The sequence below is a fragment of the Calliphora vicina genome, chromosome 1, assembly GCF_958450345.1.
Source record: "Calliphora vicina chromosome 1, idCalVici1.1, whole genome shotgun sequence".
NCBI classification, from domain to species: Eukaryota; Metazoa; Arthropoda; class Insecta; order Diptera; family Calliphoridae; genus Calliphora; species Calliphora vicina.
In genome coordinates, this window is record NC_088780.1 from 66,477,884 (window position 1) to 66,496,165 (window position 18,282).

Sequence of the window (18,282 nt, forward strand, 5' to 3'; positions counted from 1 at the left end):
CCTTAAATAAAGTTGTATATGGCACTTTTGGTAAATCATGGACCACCAGGAGATATATGTCATATTTTATTAATGACGACATGTTTGGGTTTATAATCAGTTTGACATATTTCTTGCCATCCAACTCAAATGTTTCCAACTTGGTTTCACGTACGAAGGAAGAAGCTATACGTGATGACGTGGCGCTTGGGTTGATTACTGCCCTGATTGATAGACAGCCTTCTTCAGTCGTCGCATGAACTTCCGCAGTCGGTATTAAAACCTTGTGTAATGACGATGGTAGTCCTAGGGTTGTAACAGAGCCTTGTTGGGTGTGAGGCTTACTTTTAGCTGCTGGCTTCGATTTCTTTACTGTTTGAATAGTTTTGAGAATCTTTTTGTGCCCATGTAAAATTTTGTGGTGTTTCAATCCGCAAACATTACAGCGTGTCTTGTTTGTACATTTGTCCAGCAAATGGTTCCTTGCCAAGCAATTGGAGCAATAATGCAGCTGATTTACAGTCTTATATTTCTGCTGTAGATTAAGGTTTCGGAACTTTTTGCAAGTCGCAATACGGTGGTCAGCTTTGCATATACCACATCCAAAATGACGGTTGTCATTTCCGGTAGCTGCATTGGACGCACGTTTGTTTTGCGGGCGGTTATTTGTCTTGGGAGCTGGTTTAGCTTTGGGTTTGGCTACACGATTCTGTGTGTTTCTGTTATCTGGTGCCATTTTCTAAATGAAAGTAAATGTATAAATGAGTGTGGTAATGTGTTAGAGTGAAGGGTTAGTTACGGATAAGTGTTAAAAAATGGGTTAGTGTTTTGTGAGTATTGGGTAAGTAAATTGAGTAAATGATATAATTAGGGTGTGACTAGTAGTGTTAGTCTAACTAGTGGGTAAAACGACAACTTTAGTTATCGGTCGGATTAAACTTCCTGTTGAGGTTCTCAGTTCAACGACTCTGATACGTCCATCAGAACCGGGAACAGTTTTAACGACACGACCAAGCGACCATTCGTTCGGAGGTATGTTGTCGTGTTTAATGACAACTAAATCATCTACTGCAATTTCTCTCTGAGGGTATTTCCACTTATATCTCTTGTGTAACTCTTTGAGGTATTCATCTTTCCATCTTCGACAGAAGTGGTGATGTTGAATCCTCAGTTTTTGCCATCTATTTGCTATAGTAACGTTTCCATCACTACAATCGGGTTCGGCAGGTGTTAACATGGGTGAACCTATCAAAAAATGACCTGGGGTTAATGGGTTTAAGTCCTGTGAGTTTTCACTTGATGGGCTAAGTGGTCTCGAATTTAGACATTTAAAGAATTCCTGCCGCTCTTTCTTGAGTAGTTGACAAGCACCAACAAAGTTAGTGCCGTTGTCTGAATATATAGCGGCAGGGCATCCCCGCCTCGAAAAAAATCGGGCGAAAGCAGCCATGAATGCTTGGGTAGATAGGTCTGTCGTTGGTTCTAAATGAATTGCTTTTGTTGCAAAGCATACGAAGACACAGACGTAACCTTTGGTGACTTTACATGCTCGGGCAGCATACGTTTTTATGTCAAACGGTCCAGCAAAATCAACTCCAGTGTTGCAAAAGGGTCTCGACAATTGAGTACGTTCTGGAGGTAAAGCCGCCATTAATTGGGTAGTTTGGCGATGTCTATATCTTGTGCACTGGGTACATTTATCAACTATGAAGCGTATACGATTTTTGAGCTTTGGAATCCAATAGCCCGACCGTATAACTCGAAGCATAGCTTGATTTCTTCCATGTAGAGTTATTAAGTGAACGTGACTTGTCAACAATCTTGTAAAACAACTTTTGTAGGGTAATATAATTGGGTGTCTTTCATCATATGATAAACAGCTTGATTTTGCTAAACGACCATTTGCACGTATAATGTTCTTCGAATCTAAATAGGGTGTTAGGGTAATAAGAGTACTTTTTCCGGGTAGTGGAGTTTTCCTCTGTAAACAAATATATTCTTCAGGGTAATATAGAGTCTGACATATTATTATAAGTTTATCTTTTGTATTAGTCATCTCTTCTGCATCCAGTTGAATACTAGGGTGTGTGAACAGAACTTTAAGTCTGTATCTGGGTTCAGAATGTGTAAGCGTATACGATTTTTGAGCTTTGGAATCCAATAGCCCGACCGTATAACTCGAAGCATAGCTTGATTTCTTCCATGTAGAGTTATTAAGTGAACGTGACTTGTCAACAATCTTGTAAAACAACTTTTGTAGGGTAATATAATTGGGTGTCTTTCATCATATGATAAACAGCTTGATTTTGCTAAACGACCATTTGCACGTATAATGTTCTTCGAATCTAAATAGGGTGTTAGGGTAATAAGAGTACTTTTTCCGGGTAGTGGAGTTTTCCTCTGTAAACAAATATATTCTTCAGGGTAATATAGAGTCTGACATATTATTATAAGTTTATCTTTTGTATTAGTCATCTCTTCTGCATCCAGTTGAATACTAGGGTGTGTGAACAGAACTTTAAGTCTGTATCTGGGTTCAGAATGTGTAACTCGGTCGAGTTCGACTTTTTGATGCTGGTTCAACTTTCTGCGGGTACGAGAGATTCGATCATAGAAACGATAAACATATGAAAAGACTCGAAGAGCTCTAGACCATTTTGAAAAATCCTTAAGAATGTCTATTTGGGTTTCAGCTTGAGTTATGAAGGGTTGTGTCATAGTTGGCCATTTGGACGCAGATTCCTTTAGCCATGAGGGTCCGGTCCACCATAAACTGTTGTCTATCAGCTCTTCAGCAGTACATCCACGGCTGGCAAGATCGGCTGGATTTTCATGCGACACGACGTGGTTCCAGTTGTTCACTCCGACGGTGTCCGATATAGTAGCAACACGATGAGCGACAAATGTTTCCCATGATTTTGGATGTTTACTAAGCCAAGCTAAAACAATTGTTGAATCTGTCCAAAAATATACTTGATGTAGGGGTAATTTGAGTTGGGTTAATACATTGTTGACCATGTTTGCCAACAACACTGCACCACATAGTTCTAATCTGGGTATTGACAGAACTTTAATGGGCGCAACTCGTGTTTTAGCGAAGAGTAGAGTAATTATATTTGGGCCATCAATGGGTGTAACTCGCACATATAAAACTGCTGAGTAAGCTTTTTCTGAGCTTTCGCAAGAGGTCAATCTGGCATACCCAGATTGGCTGATTGTAAAAAATCCAAGGCAATAGGTGGTAGTGACCTAAGCGGCGAGGTACCTCTGGACTTCTCTCCAAGTACCTCCAAAGCCGCGAAAGCCCAAGTCGTCAAGGCGGCTAAACCCCCTGTTTCGGGTGCCTCTAAGGGGGAAGCGACTAAGTCGCCCCTCACGGATGCTTCCCATATGCCAACTGTGCGCTCAGGTCTTGTGAAGGAATCCTCCTGTCCTGAAGACGCATCACCCCTGGCCAATCCCGGCTCTGAAACTAACCCCAGGCATAAAAACCCTGCTAGAAGGGCTGCTACCACCAGGCGTTCCGCTTACCGCTTTGTTGAGGCACTTGGCTCGAAAAAAGTCGAGGATCTCACTAAGGAGCAACAAGCTTCGCTTTCCTGGGCGAAAGCCTATATTGCTGGTCTCAAGACCGCTCCTCCTTCTGCTGAATTACCAGCGGGGCCTAAACGGCAACGTTCAGAGGAGGATACAGCGACCAAGAGCCAGCAACCGGGACCTAAACGTCCCAAAGCGGCACAAAGGTCGTTAGCTAAATCCTTTAGCGAGATTGTCAAAGACAGTCTTGTCAGGGCGGTTATCGACCGGAGTGCGAATGACGGATCCATATCTCAATTGAATTGGGATATGGTGAAGCAAAAACTGGTAGGGGTGTTTTGGAAAGTTCTCAAAGAGAACCCAGGCACTCCTCCACAATGCGATGACGCTGGTTGGTACCAGGGTCACGTAAAACTTATGTCTTGTGTAGATGAACGCTCAGCGTTGCTACTAAAGACTGCCGTCGCATCACTGGGTGAGGTTTGGCAGGGGTCTAGGCTTGAGGTGGTATATTTGAGTGAGATACCCCGAAAGCCTAGATCCATAGCTAAAATACCAGCTGAGCCATCTAGCCCGGAGGAGATCTTGGAGATCCTTCAGTGCTGTAACCCACAGCTTCCAACTCAAGACTGGAAAGTTGTTAAGGTTACGGACGCTGAGGGCTCTTCAAGGAAAGCGATCGTTGTCCTGAATAAGGACTCTTTGGGGCCGCTAAGGAAGGCACAAGGGAAGGTCTACTATGGATTTGGTACGATCATCCTGCGTGTCTATCGTAGCGACAACAAAGGCGATACATCCTCAGGTGATGTAAAGCCCATGCTCTCGGAAGAGGGCATGGATTGCAATGACGCCACTGATCCAGCCGACACTGAAGATACCAACTCAGTCTCCGAACTAGTTGGTACATTCTTTGAACGGATGGATGAGGTGGTGGACGAGGACGCCCTCCTGAATTCTGACCAGGAGGACGCCGACGTCACTATTGTAAAAATGGAGCATGGTGAGGGTGACACAGATAAACCTTCACCACTCTAAAGCAGCATCAGCTGCACTGCTCCTCCGAATTGCTCAGAACGGGGAGGAGCTAGTCATGGTCCAGGAACCTTGGGTCCATCAGGACCGTATCTGTGGACTATGTCTGAAGGGCTATAAGCTCTACTTCGCTAAAGGCGCAGGTAAAATTAGATCCTGTATATTGGCTAAAAGCTCTTTGAAAATCTTCATTCTGTCTGATTACAGTAATGAAGATACAGTAGCAGTCTCATGGGAAACTAATGAAGGCTGTTTGTTATGGCTGATATCCAGCTACATGGCGCATGACCACGGGGAGCATCCACCAAACGATGATATCCGTAGTGCTGTGAAAAAGGCGAATGAGTCCAGGATACCATTGGTTATCTGTGCTGACGCTAACTCGCACCACATTGTATGGGGTAGCAGCGACACCAACACAAGAGGTGAGAGTCTTTTCAGTTTCATACTTAATAGTAGTTTGGAAGTAGTTAATAGAGGTTCAGAACCTACCTTCATTGTTTCAAACAGAAGTGAGGTACTAGACTTAACACTTGTGAGTGCTGAGCACCACAGTATGATTAACAATTGGGCTGTCTCCGACGACTGCTCTTTTTCTGATCATCTATATATTGATTTCAATATCAGTGTAACTTATAGGAATGATAATACCATTCTAAATAGGAGAAAGACCAATTGGGAGTTGCAGAGTGATGTACTCTCCCGGTCTCTACCAAACTGATCCTGCTGATCTTCAAAGGAACGAAGAAATAGTTGTACCATGGCTCATTAGCATATACACAGCGTGTATTAGATGGACCTATATCCCCACATGGTGGACGAGATGCAGAGTAGTCTTCATTCCTAAAGGTGGTAAGGCGACTCACACTAAACCAAAGGATTATAGGCCAATTAGCCTTGCATCCTTCCTGCTGAAAACCCTAGAAAGGGTGATTGACGTATATCTGAGAATGACCATTCCGTCGGAACTCATCTCTAAATCCCAACATGCCTACACCAAAGGCAGATCTGTGGAAACAGCTCTACATTCGCTAGTTGGCTCCATTGAGGAGTCGCTAATACATAAGGAGTATTCACTTGTTGCCTTTCTCGATATTGAAGGAGCTTTTAATAATGTCAGGCCCGATGCCATCCTATCTGCGATGGATGAACTGGGAATTGATCTATGTGTTCGCCGACTAGTCGAAAAGATACTCGGTTATAGAGTCATTTGTGCTACTTTAGGTGGTGTAAGTGTTTTAAAAGTGGCCAATCGTGTAACCCCGCAGGGTGGTGTTTTATCACCACTTCTGTGGAATCTGGCTATGAATTCCCTGTTGATCAGGATGGACAACAGAAGGATCAAGACAGTCGCATATGCTGACGATGTTGCAGTTTTTATATCTGGTAAATTTCTGGATACAATATCCAGTTGTATGGAATCAGCATTAAGTACACTGAGTGAGTGGAGTATTTCAAGTGGACTTAGTGTGAACCCACAAAAAACGGAACTGGTTCTCTTCACTAGGAGGTATAAGATCGATGACTTCAGACCACCTAGACTGAATGGAATCAGTCTTGAGATTAGAGGTAATGCGAAGTATCTTGGCATCATTCTAGATAAAAGATTGTCCTGGAATTTGAATATTCAAAACAGGATTAACAAGGCTTATATAGCCATCTACTCCTGTAAGAAGGCAATTGGTACAAACTGGGGTATTATGCCGAAGGTGTAACGAACCTAGCCGCAAGGGCCTAACTCTCAAGGGGCCGCTACCTATAAATACCGGCCGTGCTCATGGAAAAATGGGGTGGTTCTTACCCCTATCGAGCTAGTTTACGGATCAATACACAAAAATAAAAATTAGGTAGCTTTATACCAAATCGACTCGAAGTGTAAACAAAAGCAAAACAAAAGAGATAGTAAGAAATATGTAAACAAAAAAAATTAAAATAAATAATAAAAAAAAACAAATAGAATTAAAGAGTAAAGGATATGAAAGATGCCAGGTTGAAGAGGGATAGGTGTAATTTCCTCTTCTATTGTCTATACCCACCCTAACCATGCTATCGTACGATACAAATTTTAGATAGCCCAAAGTTGATCTACCTGTATAAGCCCTTAACCTTTCATGAAATAAAAACTAAAAGAAATTTAGCAATTCATATTACGAATAACAAACAAATTATTTATTACATAATTGTAATTTATCATTGAACAAAACAAATATTAACAATTAAACAAATTTTAAACAAATTATATTTATAAAAAAAAAATGTTAAATATTGTACAAATGTTAAATAAAAAAAAATATGTGTAGAAATTTATATTAACATTAAACGAGAACTGTTATTAAATACTAAATTGAATACTATTATAGCATAACATTGAATTTGTATTTTTACCTTTGGTTTCCCTATTAAAATTATTAGTTTTGATTATATAATGTAGCCCTAAAGTATGCTACAGTAATTATACTTTTAATTTATGTTATTAACATTGCAAAACAAATAATAAGAAAATTATGTTTCAATACAGAAAAGCAGAGCTTTTCTTCTAAGAAAAGTATAAATTATGTTATTAACAGAAATAGTCAATATAAACAAATCTGTTTAACAGGAAATACTCATGTTATAAAATTTAAATTGTATGTTAATAATGTAAAGAAATTATGTTTTTAACAGAATGTTTATGAAAATGTATGAACGATGTGAAAACAAATTAACAATTTAACCTAATAAAATTCATGCTATCAACAGGTTTCTTATGAAACATACAGCAAATAAGTTAATTATTTTGACAACATGAAATTCTAATAAATAAAAATGTTACTCAATTTTAACATTAGGCAAATAAAAATTGAATTCGCTTTCACATCTTATAGAGTGAAGATTTAATATTGATTTAAAATTTGACTTACCATTTTATATCCCACGAAGACTCCAGGCCTGTTGTCCCTTTGAGATTTTGTCAATAAAAAGGTTATGTTAAATATTCACTCAATGATTTGGTGTTATGTTAGTGTGTGTATGGTATGAAAAGTGTATGAACAATATGCGTTATGTTAATAACAGACAAGAAAATTTAAATTTTTTTAAGAAACAAACAAAACTAAATGTACAAAAACAATATTATATAAAAGGAAATTAATTGAAAACAAATTTACTTATACTAAAAGTCAAAAATGACGTTAAAAATGTTATGTTTTAAAAAAAAAAATCAAATTAAATAATTATGTATTTATATTAAATTGCAATTTCCTTCGTTATTTTAACGAAATGACGTGACAAAATAAAAAATTCGATAGAATTTCGAAAATTTCTCTAGAATAAAAGAAATTCTTGTTAAGAAATATTTGTATTTAAAAGGACTAGTCAGGTGTTTGTCAGTTAATAAGGATAAAAATATCCTTATTTCTGTGTTTATGTAATATATTGATGTTAAATAGCCATCATGGGCACTTGAATGGAATGATGGTACTGATAAATATATTGGGTCGCACCAGATGTGAACTAGCAGATTCGAGTTTGTTCCTTGTTTTACCCCACTAACGTTTTCCAATAGCATATATTTCGCAGTTCGAGGAAAAGGGTCTTGCCGCAACACAATTTTAAATCGTCCCCCCAGATCCTTGTCCTGGTTGGAGCAAAGGATCTGTATCGAAACGCAAGGAAATCTATTGAAATCAAAATATTCATTGACACAATTTGTAAAATAATCACATTCCCGTATTATTGCTTACCAAAAAAATGGAGTTCCCTCACTTTAATAAACAGCAAAAGGAATTTGAACACAAATTGTACCATATTAAATGTGTAACTTCTTTCCGATAAAAAAACAAAAAACACAAAATTTTCTTCAACGATTGTTCTGCACAATTCAAAAATTCAAAATACAATGAAAAATGTTCCTAATGTATAGAAAAAACAAACGAAAATATTTTCAAATCCAATGTGATTAAAATAAATTTGTTGAAATAAAAATTTTCAAATTTACAATTTTATCCTAATAAAGTGTCTACGAAACAAGTGCCTCACAAAGGGTATCAGTTGGATCTTCAAAGCATTAACAACTGCCCATCTTGTTCTATGGAGTGTTGGTGTGGTGGCACGCCTTGGATAATGCTACTCACCGTAAGGCTGTGGAACGAGTTCTCAGGACTATTGCGATACTGATTACAGGCGCTATAAGGACTACCCCCTCTAAGGCACTTTTTACTATCCTGAACTGGTTACCAGTTGATTTGATGGTGATACAAATGGCTCTCAACTCTGCTGTGAGACTAAATGCTGGATGTTCGTGGTATGGTAAAGATCATGGGCATTCTAAGATACTGAACTAGTATGGGTACTTACATAGTAATGTTGATTACTGCATCGCAAAACCATTTTTCGATATGCATTTCCATATTAAGATCCCGAATAGGGATTCATGGCAGCGCGGACTCTTACCCCCTGATGATGTCATAAGGGTATTTACTGATGGCTCAAAGAGGGGCAATAGGGTCGGTGGTGGTTTCTTTATTGAGAACTATGGGATTAAATCCTATTTCAGGCTACCTAACTTCTGTACGGCTCTTCAGGCGGAAATTACGGCCATTAAACGTGCATCCAACTGGCTGAGGTTTTATCAAATATCTGGTGATATATGTATATTTACCGATAGCAAGGCTGCCGTTAAAGGAATAGCGGGTGTCTTTACGACATCTAGGTTAACCGAGGAATGCCGGGTATCCCTTAATGAGATAGCGAGACATTCTAGGATAACGCTTATATGGGTCCCTGGCCACGATGGTAATCAGGGTAATTGTATAGCTGACGAACTGGCCAAAATGGGGGCGATGATGGATGATGATGAGATCGACCCCTTTTCTGGTATTTCCCTTGCTATATGCAAGATGGCTGTTCAGCGGACACTATATGAATCTGCACAAAGCAGGTGGACCAATGAGTCTTCCTGTGTTACAACGAGGTCTACTTGGCCCGTATATGATGCCAGCAGGACGAATCTACTTATGGAATTTCGTCGTGAGCAAATAAGGCTAATTGTCTCCTTCATTACAGGACACTGTATAATTGGGACACATGCTAGGAGATTGGGCCTACGGTATAATGACTACTGTAGGAGCTGCCATAATGAAGAAGAGGATGAGACGGTGTCACACCTATTCTGTCAATGCCCGGCTCTGATAAATCTGAGGGAACGCATCTTCGGAACACCATTCCTATCATGCTTAGATGAGCTATCAAGGATAAGTCTTAGACGAATTTACTCTTTCATCAGAGAATCTGGTTGGTTTAGCCTGGAAACAACGGACGTATAATTAATACCAAGATGTTTACCCCTTGGGTATCACAATGGGATCAGTTTTGAATGGACCCAAGTGAGCTGCTTGAAGAGTGGCTACCCATGGAACCTAACCTAACCTAAGCTTTTTCTGAAGCATCAGAAAAGCCATGAAATTCTATTTTTGATGTGGGTTTAAAATTAATCCATCTTGGGATTCGAATTTTATTTATATCATCATAAAATTTTAAGAAGTTCAACCATTTTGTAAGGGTCAGTGGTTTTAGACATTCATCCCAGTGTGTGTTATCCTGCCAAACTTGTTGCATGATGATCTTAGCAGACACAACAATTGGTGCTAACCAGCCCGCTGGATCAAACAGACGAGCGATATCAGATAAGACTGAGCGTTTTGTGTAAGCATTTCTCTTCTCGATAGTAGTATTATGGGAATCTGGTAGGGTTAGTAAATCCACATCGAGTAAATGGTCTTTGGGTAAAATGTTTAACAGATCAGGTGAGTTTGATATCCATTTCCTCAACGGAAATCCTGCGGAATCTAACACCGTAATCATTTCATTTTGAGCAAATTTTGCATCTTCAATTGTATGGGCACCAGACAAAACATCGTCAACATACATATTGTTTTTCAATATATGAGATGCAATCGGGTGGGTAGTTTCAACTTCTTTTGCCAGTTCAAGAAGAGTTCTAATTGCTAGATAGGGTGCGCAATTAACTCCGAACGTGACAGTTTGAAGTTCATAGTCCTTTATGGGTTCATTAACGCTTTTACGAAATAACATTCGCTGAAACGGGGTGTGGGTAGTGTTCAATAAGATCTGCCTGTACATTTTAGTAATATCGGCATTAAAAACGATCTTATAAAAGCGCCATTTTAATATTACAATAGATAAATCCTGTTGTAATGTAGGACCAATAAATAGAGCATCATTTAAGCTGTTGCCGTTCGAAGTTTTGCTAGAAGCATTAAAAACTACTCGAACTTTGGTTACACGATCGGGTTTGACAACAGCATGATGGGCTAGATAATAATAAGTCTTGGAAGAACTGTTTGGGTTAAAATTTACTGCTTTCATGTGACCTAAGTCAACATATTCTTGCAGAGCGTTATCGTACTCAGCCTTTAAAGTAGGATTCTTCATCAAATTCTTCTCGTTTCTTAAGTATTGTGCCATTGCCACATGGCGTGAGTTTCCTAACTCTAGCTGCGGGGTTCGAAACGGAAGATCTACTTGATAACGGCCATTGGGTAAGTGTAGTTTTCGGGTAGTTTTCGTGAAAATATTTTCACATACAGTTTCTTCAACTGACTTTATGGGTTTTTGCGGGATTTCTTAAACTTCCCAAAATCTCGTTAAACATTTATTAAGGGTTACTGCGCTAAAATATGAAACAATTTTCTGAGTTCTGCAAGTCTCTTCGACAGGTCCTGTCAAGATCCAACCAAATTCGGTATCTTGAGCAATCAGTGTGTTAAGATAATTTTTCTTAACGCCAGATTTTAAAATCTGCGGGTAGAAATCACTTCCTATAATGAAGTCGATAGGTCTACTTTCGTAGATATTTCAGCTATTAGGGGTTGTGTAGGTATGTGTAATTTTCGTCTAAATTGATCAGAAATAAACGAAAAATCTGACGCTGGGTCTATTAGAGCATACGAAGTGCAATTTCTATTTGTATGGAATTTTATATGAAAACGCATTTTTTTAATTTTTTTTTGTTTTGATTTATTATTATCTAGTAATTATACATGTATAATGAATGTTGGAAAAACATTTTTTTTTATATATAACTTTATTAATTTTTTATGAGTTTTATATGAAAAAAGCCTAAAAAACTATTGTTGTGTAGATTGTCCCTCGTCCAACATATTTTCTGTGCAGGTGTAGCATCGATGCATAAGTGTTGAATGCTCTGCACAAACTGGATTGTTGCAGGAATGGCAATAGGCCCTTGTTTTCCGCTGCCGTCCGTACTCAGAACGGCATAGGCGACATGACGGTCTGTTCGTTCTAGACGCAAACGACGGCGCCGCTCCTTCTGCTGGTCTTCATAATATCTAAAAAGAACAAAATTATGTAGTTATTCTGCTTTTGAACATTAGAATTGTTTTTTCTTACCTTTACATCAAATGCTTCCATTGCGTTCCGTATCCTTGGATATGTGGTTGTTCAGCGCTCGTTCCTCTATGTTTGGTAGTGCCAATTGTTTTGTCAGCATCAGTAGGAATGACCGTCGTCTTTCACTTCTTTTTATTGCCTTCATCTCATTGTATGAAATAAATGCAGCTAATGCAGCAATATCCACCATATTAAAAAACATGGCCAGCGGTTTGTTGAGCGCTTGCATGTACAGCGCGTTGGGCCCCATAACTCTTCAAGAGGTTCACTATTCGATTTAGTGAGTCCAGCATACAAAATAATAGCCAAAAAAAGCATCGAACTCTTTCAAAGTGATTGGTTTCCATTCCTTTGTGTTGGTTGGATTTGCCAAATTCCATGCAGCGTTCACTTCCCTGCCTTTCCGATTTGATTCGCGTATTATGATGTACGCCATATCTTCGGTGATGAGCGAGCGGAATATGGTAAAGGGATCATATGTGGTACCTACTCCTTGGATCATATGTGGTTCCTCCTTGTGTAGTCGAGAGCACGAGTACGGGAAGTCGGTGGTGCAGTTTTAGTCCATTTGGTGGCATCTTTGGAAATGAAGTAATTGTCACTTGTTTGCTGAGCATCAGTTTCTTCCTCTTCATCATCGTCGTCATCACTAATATCTTCATTGATGTCTATATATGGTTCAGTTTCCGCATCCGAATCATCAACATGAAAATTTGGTTGATATTGTAGTGATGGTCGTTGATTATTATTTTTTTAAACTTTGTTGATTATTACACTGTTCAACAAGAAAATCTTTCCCGAATGAGACTAACGGGAAATGAAAGTAGATAATTAGTATACCAAAACCCCCAAAGGTATTTTAAAAGTTAGCTCGTGTTTTAAAGTTATTCGCCTTTAAAGTTCAGCTTTTTTGAGTAAAAATTTTTCATATATATTTTATGAATAATCTATTGAACTAAGTCATATTTATATAAAGTACTTTTAGTTGAATGTTCTAGTCCTAATATACTTAAAATTCATTAATTTTAACACTTTTTGCAGATTTATTTTTTTATTTTTATAGTTTTTGGTACTTAGATACGCAATTACCATTTTTTGGAGAATTGCTGAATATTGCTGTAAAAGTATTGAGTAGTGGGTATCGTGTATCGAGTATTTGCCATATTGTTTTGAGTACTCAATACTCAAAAGTAGTTACTCAATACTTTCAGACTTGTATTTTTACAATTTAATTTATTTAAATTTAACGGTTATGGTGCAAAAAATGCATCTCTACTATAAATACAACTCAAATCAATATTAGAAATGCAACTCTTAGCGTAAACAATTTTCAAATCAGAATAAAATATTATTAAAAAAACTGGAATAATAGTTAAAAAGTTCAAAATATTTATTGATATAATCTTGTAAACCTAAAATGTTTCTAAAAAGTAGAGTTGGGTTTATTAGCTCAGTTCAGCTCAGCTCACTGAAATGAACTAGGTCGCTCTTTTAGCTCATTAGCTCAGTATGTTGTATAATGACCATTTCATTTTGAGAATTGCTTGTAGTGAATTAAATCAATTATTTCTGTTGTTAGTTGTAAAAACACACAGTCTTTTGACAATTAGAGATTTATGCGTGAAATAATTGATTAAAATTTTAAGAAATCAAATTGTATTATATTTATATTTTTGCGGAAAGAGTTAAATTTTTATTATTTCTAATTTCCGATGCTAACCAAATGTTTAGACAATATTTGTTAAGCAGAACATTCACTAACTATAAGGTATTCTTTTACCACGATGGGTAGTCATCTCCTCTACGATGGGTAGTCATCTTGACGCGATGTAGAGGCTTAAATGCGATGATCTGTGTTGGTCATGCTGGAGGGGACAGTTTAACTTGAGTTGGCTGTCTCCGGTAGGGTCTCCCATTCCAGAAGGGCACGCGGTGAGCATGATACTAAGAACTACCCTCCCCCTCTGTCTGATAGCGTCTGTTCTCCTTTGGGGCGGCTATCAGATGTTCCAACAAGCCATGTTCCCCTCACTGAGAGGGGTGGCTTTGTTGGTTATTGTCCGGCTGGTCCGAAAGGACTCTTAAATTGTCCGTCCGAAATCCATCAGCGTCTGTTTCCCACATTGGGCGGCTGATGGTCTGCGTCTGTTATCCCCAATGGGGCGGCAGCTAATCAACACCTGGCAGCAGGTATAAAATGCAACCTTTACCTGTCCGTAAGGACGCCATGGATAAAAAGGAATCATGCCCCATGTACCCGGTCGGGGGCTTCATAATCTCCGGGGACCCTACTCCCACAGCGATGGTAACGGGCTGTGGTGAGTCGAATGCTACTGTGACCCAGGCTAGTCAGGTGATAACACCGGGCCAGACTAGTCTGCATGCTACTGGTGTCGCAGGAGGTCAATCTGGTATACCCAGATTGGCTGAATGTAAAAAACAAAAAGCAATTGGTGGTAGTGTCACAAGCGGCGAGGTACCTCTGGACTTCTCTCCAAGTACCTCCAAAGCTGCTAAAGCCCTAACCGTCAAGACGGTTAAAACCCTTGCCTCGGGTGCCTCTGGGGGGGAAGCGACTAAGTCGCTCCTCTCAGGCGTTTCCCATATGCCAACTGTGCGATCAGGGTCTGTGATGGAATCCTCCTGCCCTGAAGCCGCACCACCCCCTGCCAACTCCGGCTCTGAAAGCAGTCTAAGGCATAAAAATCCTGCCAGAAGGGCTGCTACCACCAGGCGTTCCGCCATTCGCTTCATTGAGGCTCTTGGCTCTAAAAAAGCCGAGGAACTCACAAAGGAGCAACAGGCTTCCCTCTCTTGGGCGATAGCTCACATTGCTGGTCTCAAGTCCGTCCCTCCCTCTGCTGAGTCATCAGCGGTGCCTAAACGGCAACGTTCAGAGGAGGACGTGACAATTAAGAGCCAGCAACCGGGTCCGAAAAGGCCTAAAGCGGCACAACGATCTCTAGCTAAGTCCTTTAGCGAGATTGTCAAAGACAATCTCGTTAGGGCGGTTATAGATCGAAGTGTCAATGACGGATCCATATCTCAATCAAATTGGGATATGGTGAAGCAAAAACTGGTAGGGGTGTTTTGGAAAGTTCTCAAAGAGAACTCAGGCACTCCTCCTCAATGCGATGACGCTGGTTGGTACCAGGGTCACGTTAAACTCATGTCTTGTGTGGATGAACGCTCAGCGTTGCTACTCAAGACTGCCGTCGCATCGTTGGGCGAAGTATGGCCGGGATCTAGGCTTGAGGTGGTATCGGTGAGTGAGATACCCCGAAAGCCTAGATCCATAGCTAAAATACCAGCTGAGCCATCTAGCCCGGAGGAGATCTTGGAGATCCTCCAGTGCTGTAACCCACAGCTTCCAACTAACGACTGGAAAGTTGTCAAGGTTACTGATGCTGAGGGATCTTCCAGAAAGGCGATCGTCGTCCTGAATAAGGACTCCTTGGGGCCGCTAAGGAAGACACAAGGGAAGGTGTACTATGGATTTGGTACGATCATCCTGCGTGTCTACCGTAGCGACAACAAGGACGATACCTCCTCAGAGGATGTAAAACCCATGCCCTCGGAAGAGGACATGGAATGCAATGACGCCGCTGGTCCAATCGACATTGAAGATACCAACTCTGTCTCCGAACTGGTTGGTACCTTCTTTGAACGGATGGACGAGGCGGTGGACGAGGACGCCCTCCTGAATTCTGACCAGGAGGACGCCGACGTCACCGTTGTACAAATTGAGCATGGTGAAGGTGACGCAAATAAACCTTCACCACTCTAAGGCAGCATCTGCTGCACTGCTCCTCCGAATTGCTAAGAACGGGGAGGAGCTAGTCATGGTCCAGGAACCTTGGATCCACCAGGATCGTATCTGTGGACTATGTCTGAAGGGCTATAAGCTCTACTACGCTAAAGGCGCAGGTAAAATTAGATCCTGTATACTGGCTAAAAGCTCTTTGAATATCTTCATTCTGTCTGATTACAGCAATGAAGATACAGTAGCAGTCTCATGGGAAACCAATGAAGGCAGTTTGTTGTGGCTGATCTCCAGCTATATGGCGCACGATCATGGGGAGCATCCGCCAAATGATGCTGTCCGCAGTGCTGTTAAAATGGCGAATAGGTCTAAGATACCTTTAGTTATCTGTGCTGACGCTAACTCGCACCACATCATATGGGGTAGCAGTGACACCAATACAAGAGGTGAGAGTCTTTTCAACTTCATTCTTAATAGTAGTTTGGAAGTAGTAAATAGAGGTTCAGAACCTACCTTCATTGTTTCAAACAGAAGTGAGGTTCTAGACTTAACACTTGTAAGTGCTGAACATCACAGCATGATTACTAATTGGGCCGTCTCTAGCGACTGCTCCTTCTCCGATCACCAATATATTGACTTTAATATTAGTGTAACTATTAGGAGTGTTAATAACATTCTAAATAGGAGGAAGACCAATTGGGAGTTGCAACGTGACGCTCTCTCTCGGTCTTTGCCAAACCCACCCTCTATTGAGAATAGGGAAGATATTGAGGTAGCAGTGGAGACACTCACAGAAGCGTTTCAATCGGCTACTAACTTGGCCTGTAGGCCGACCATCCGCAGAGGTAAGAACAAGCCTCCATGGTGGAATCCTGAAATAGCACACGCCAGAATGACGTGTCGTAAATTGTTCAACGAGGCTAAGAGGTCGGGTAACTGGCCGGCATACAAGTCTTCATTGAATCACTTCAAGAACCTTACGAGGAATGCGAAAAGGAAAGCCTGGAGGGACTTCTGTAGCGGCGTGGAAGGATCCTCTGAGACTAACCGATTACGTAAAATATTATCAACCTCCCCGGTTGTACCAAGCTATATTCAGAAACCCTGCGGTAGATGGACTCTGAATTGTAAGGAAACACTTGAGGTCCTTCTGGACACTCATTTCCCGGGCTGCCTCCCAGTTGATGTTGAAACTGTGAATGGGGCTGCTGATTCTGTTGCTCCGTGTGAAAACTCTGTTCCGGTGAACAGAGAAAGAATTCAATGGGCAATTAAGAGCTTCGACCCATTTAAATCCCCTGGGCCGGATGGCATTATTCCTGCTGATCTTCAGAAGAACGAAGAAATAGTTGTACCATGGCTCATTAACATATACACAGCGTGTATCAAATGGACCTATATTCCCACGTGGTGGACGAGGTGTAGAGTAGTCTTCATTCCTAAAGGAGGCAAGGCGACTCATACTAAACCAAAGGACTACAGGCCAATCAGTCTCGCATCCTTTTTGCTGAAAACCCTAGAAAGGGTGATTGATGTATACCTGAGAATGACCATTCCGACTGAACTCATCTCTAAATCCCAACATGCCTATACTAAGGGCAGATCTGTGGAAACAGCTCTACACTCGCTAGTTGGCTCCATTGAAGAGTCGCTATCACATAAGGAGTATTCACTTGTTGCCTTCCTTGATATTGAAGGAGCTTTTAATAATGTCAGACCCGACGCCATCCTATCTGCGATGGAGGAACTTGGGATTGACATTTGTATACGCCGGTTAGTCGGAAAGATACTCGGCTACAGAGTCATATGTGCTACCCTAGGTGGTACAAGTGTTTCAAAAGTGGCCAATCGCGGAACCCCACAGGGTGGTGTATTATCTCCACTTCTGTGGAACCTGGCTATGAATACCCTGTTGGTCAGGATGGACAACAGAAGGATTAAAACAGTCGCGTACGCTGACGATGTAGCAGTTTTTATATCCGGTAAATTTCTGGATACAATATCTAGTTGTATGGAATCAGCATTAAGTACACTGAGTGAGTGGAGTATATCGAGTGGACTTAGTGTGAACCCCCAAAAAACGGAACTGGTTCTCTTCACTAGGAGGTATAAGATCGATGACTTTAGACCACCTAGACTGAATGGAATCAGTCTTGAAATTAGGGATAATGCAAAATATCTTGGCATCATTCTAGATAAGAGATTGTCCTGGAATATGAATATTCAGAATAGGATTAACAAGGCCTACGTGGCCATCTACTCCTGCAAAAAGGCAATTGGTACTAACTGGGGCATTATGCCGAAAGGTATCAATTGGATCTTCAAAGCAGTCGTCAAACCCATCTTGTTCTATGGAGTATTGGTGTGGTGGCAGGCATTGGATAATGTTACTCACCGGAAAGCCGTTGAACGAGTTCTAAGGACTATTGCGATACTGATTACAGGCGCTATAAGGTCTACTTCCTCTAAGGCACTTTTTACTATTCTAAACTGGCTACCAGTGGATTTGATGGTGATACAAATGGCTCTCAACTCTGCTGTGAGACTAAATGCGGGGGGTT

At 40.5% G+C, this 18,282-nt stretch overlaps 2 protein-coding genes and 1 pseudogene across 2 annotated transcripts; 1 reads left to right on the forward strand and 2 right to left on the reverse strand.

Moving 5' to 3' along the window:
- Positions 1–871: 871 nt before the first annotated feature.
- On the reverse strand, positions 872–2,997 carry LOC135949306 (uncharacterized). Its single transcript, XM_065498827.1, has 2 exons — positions 2,617–2,997; positions 872–1,960 (listed from the first exon to the last, which is right to left on the reverse strand). The coding sequence occupies exons 1-2, from the start codon at positions 2,995–2,997 to the stop codon at positions 872–874; spliced, it is 1,470 nt and encodes a 489-aa protein (XP_065354899.1).
- Positions 2,998–11,631: 8,634 nt separating this feature from the next.
- LOC135949268 (uncharacterized) lies at positions 11,632–12,152 on the reverse strand (annotated as a pseudogene).
- Positions 12,153–14,155: 2,003 nt separating this feature from the next.
- Positions 14,156–16,202, forward strand: LOC135949315 (uncharacterized). The gene is made up of 2 exons (XM_065498840.1): positions 14,156–15,885; positions 15,950–16,202. The coding sequence occupies exon 1, from the start codon at positions 14,156–14,158 to the stop codon at positions 15,743–15,745; it is 1,590 nt and encodes a 529-aa protein (XP_065354912.1). The 3' UTR covers positions 15,746–15,885; positions 15,950–16,202.
- Positions 16,203–18,282: the final 2,080 nt, after the last annotated feature.

Coding starts and splice junctions, on each gene's coding strand:
- LOC135949306 (XM_065498827.1), bottom strand. CDS start 2,997: ATGGTCAACAATGTATTAACCCAACTCAAATTACCCCTACATCAAGTA. Junction 1,961..2,616: donor AATGGTCTAGAGCTCTTCGA/GTCTTTTCATAT, acceptor ATTTGTTTACAG/AGGAAAACTCCACTACCCGG.
- LOC135949315 (XM_065498840.1), top strand. CDS start 14,156: ATGCAACCTTTACCTGTCCGTAAGGACGCCATGGATAAAAAGGAATCA.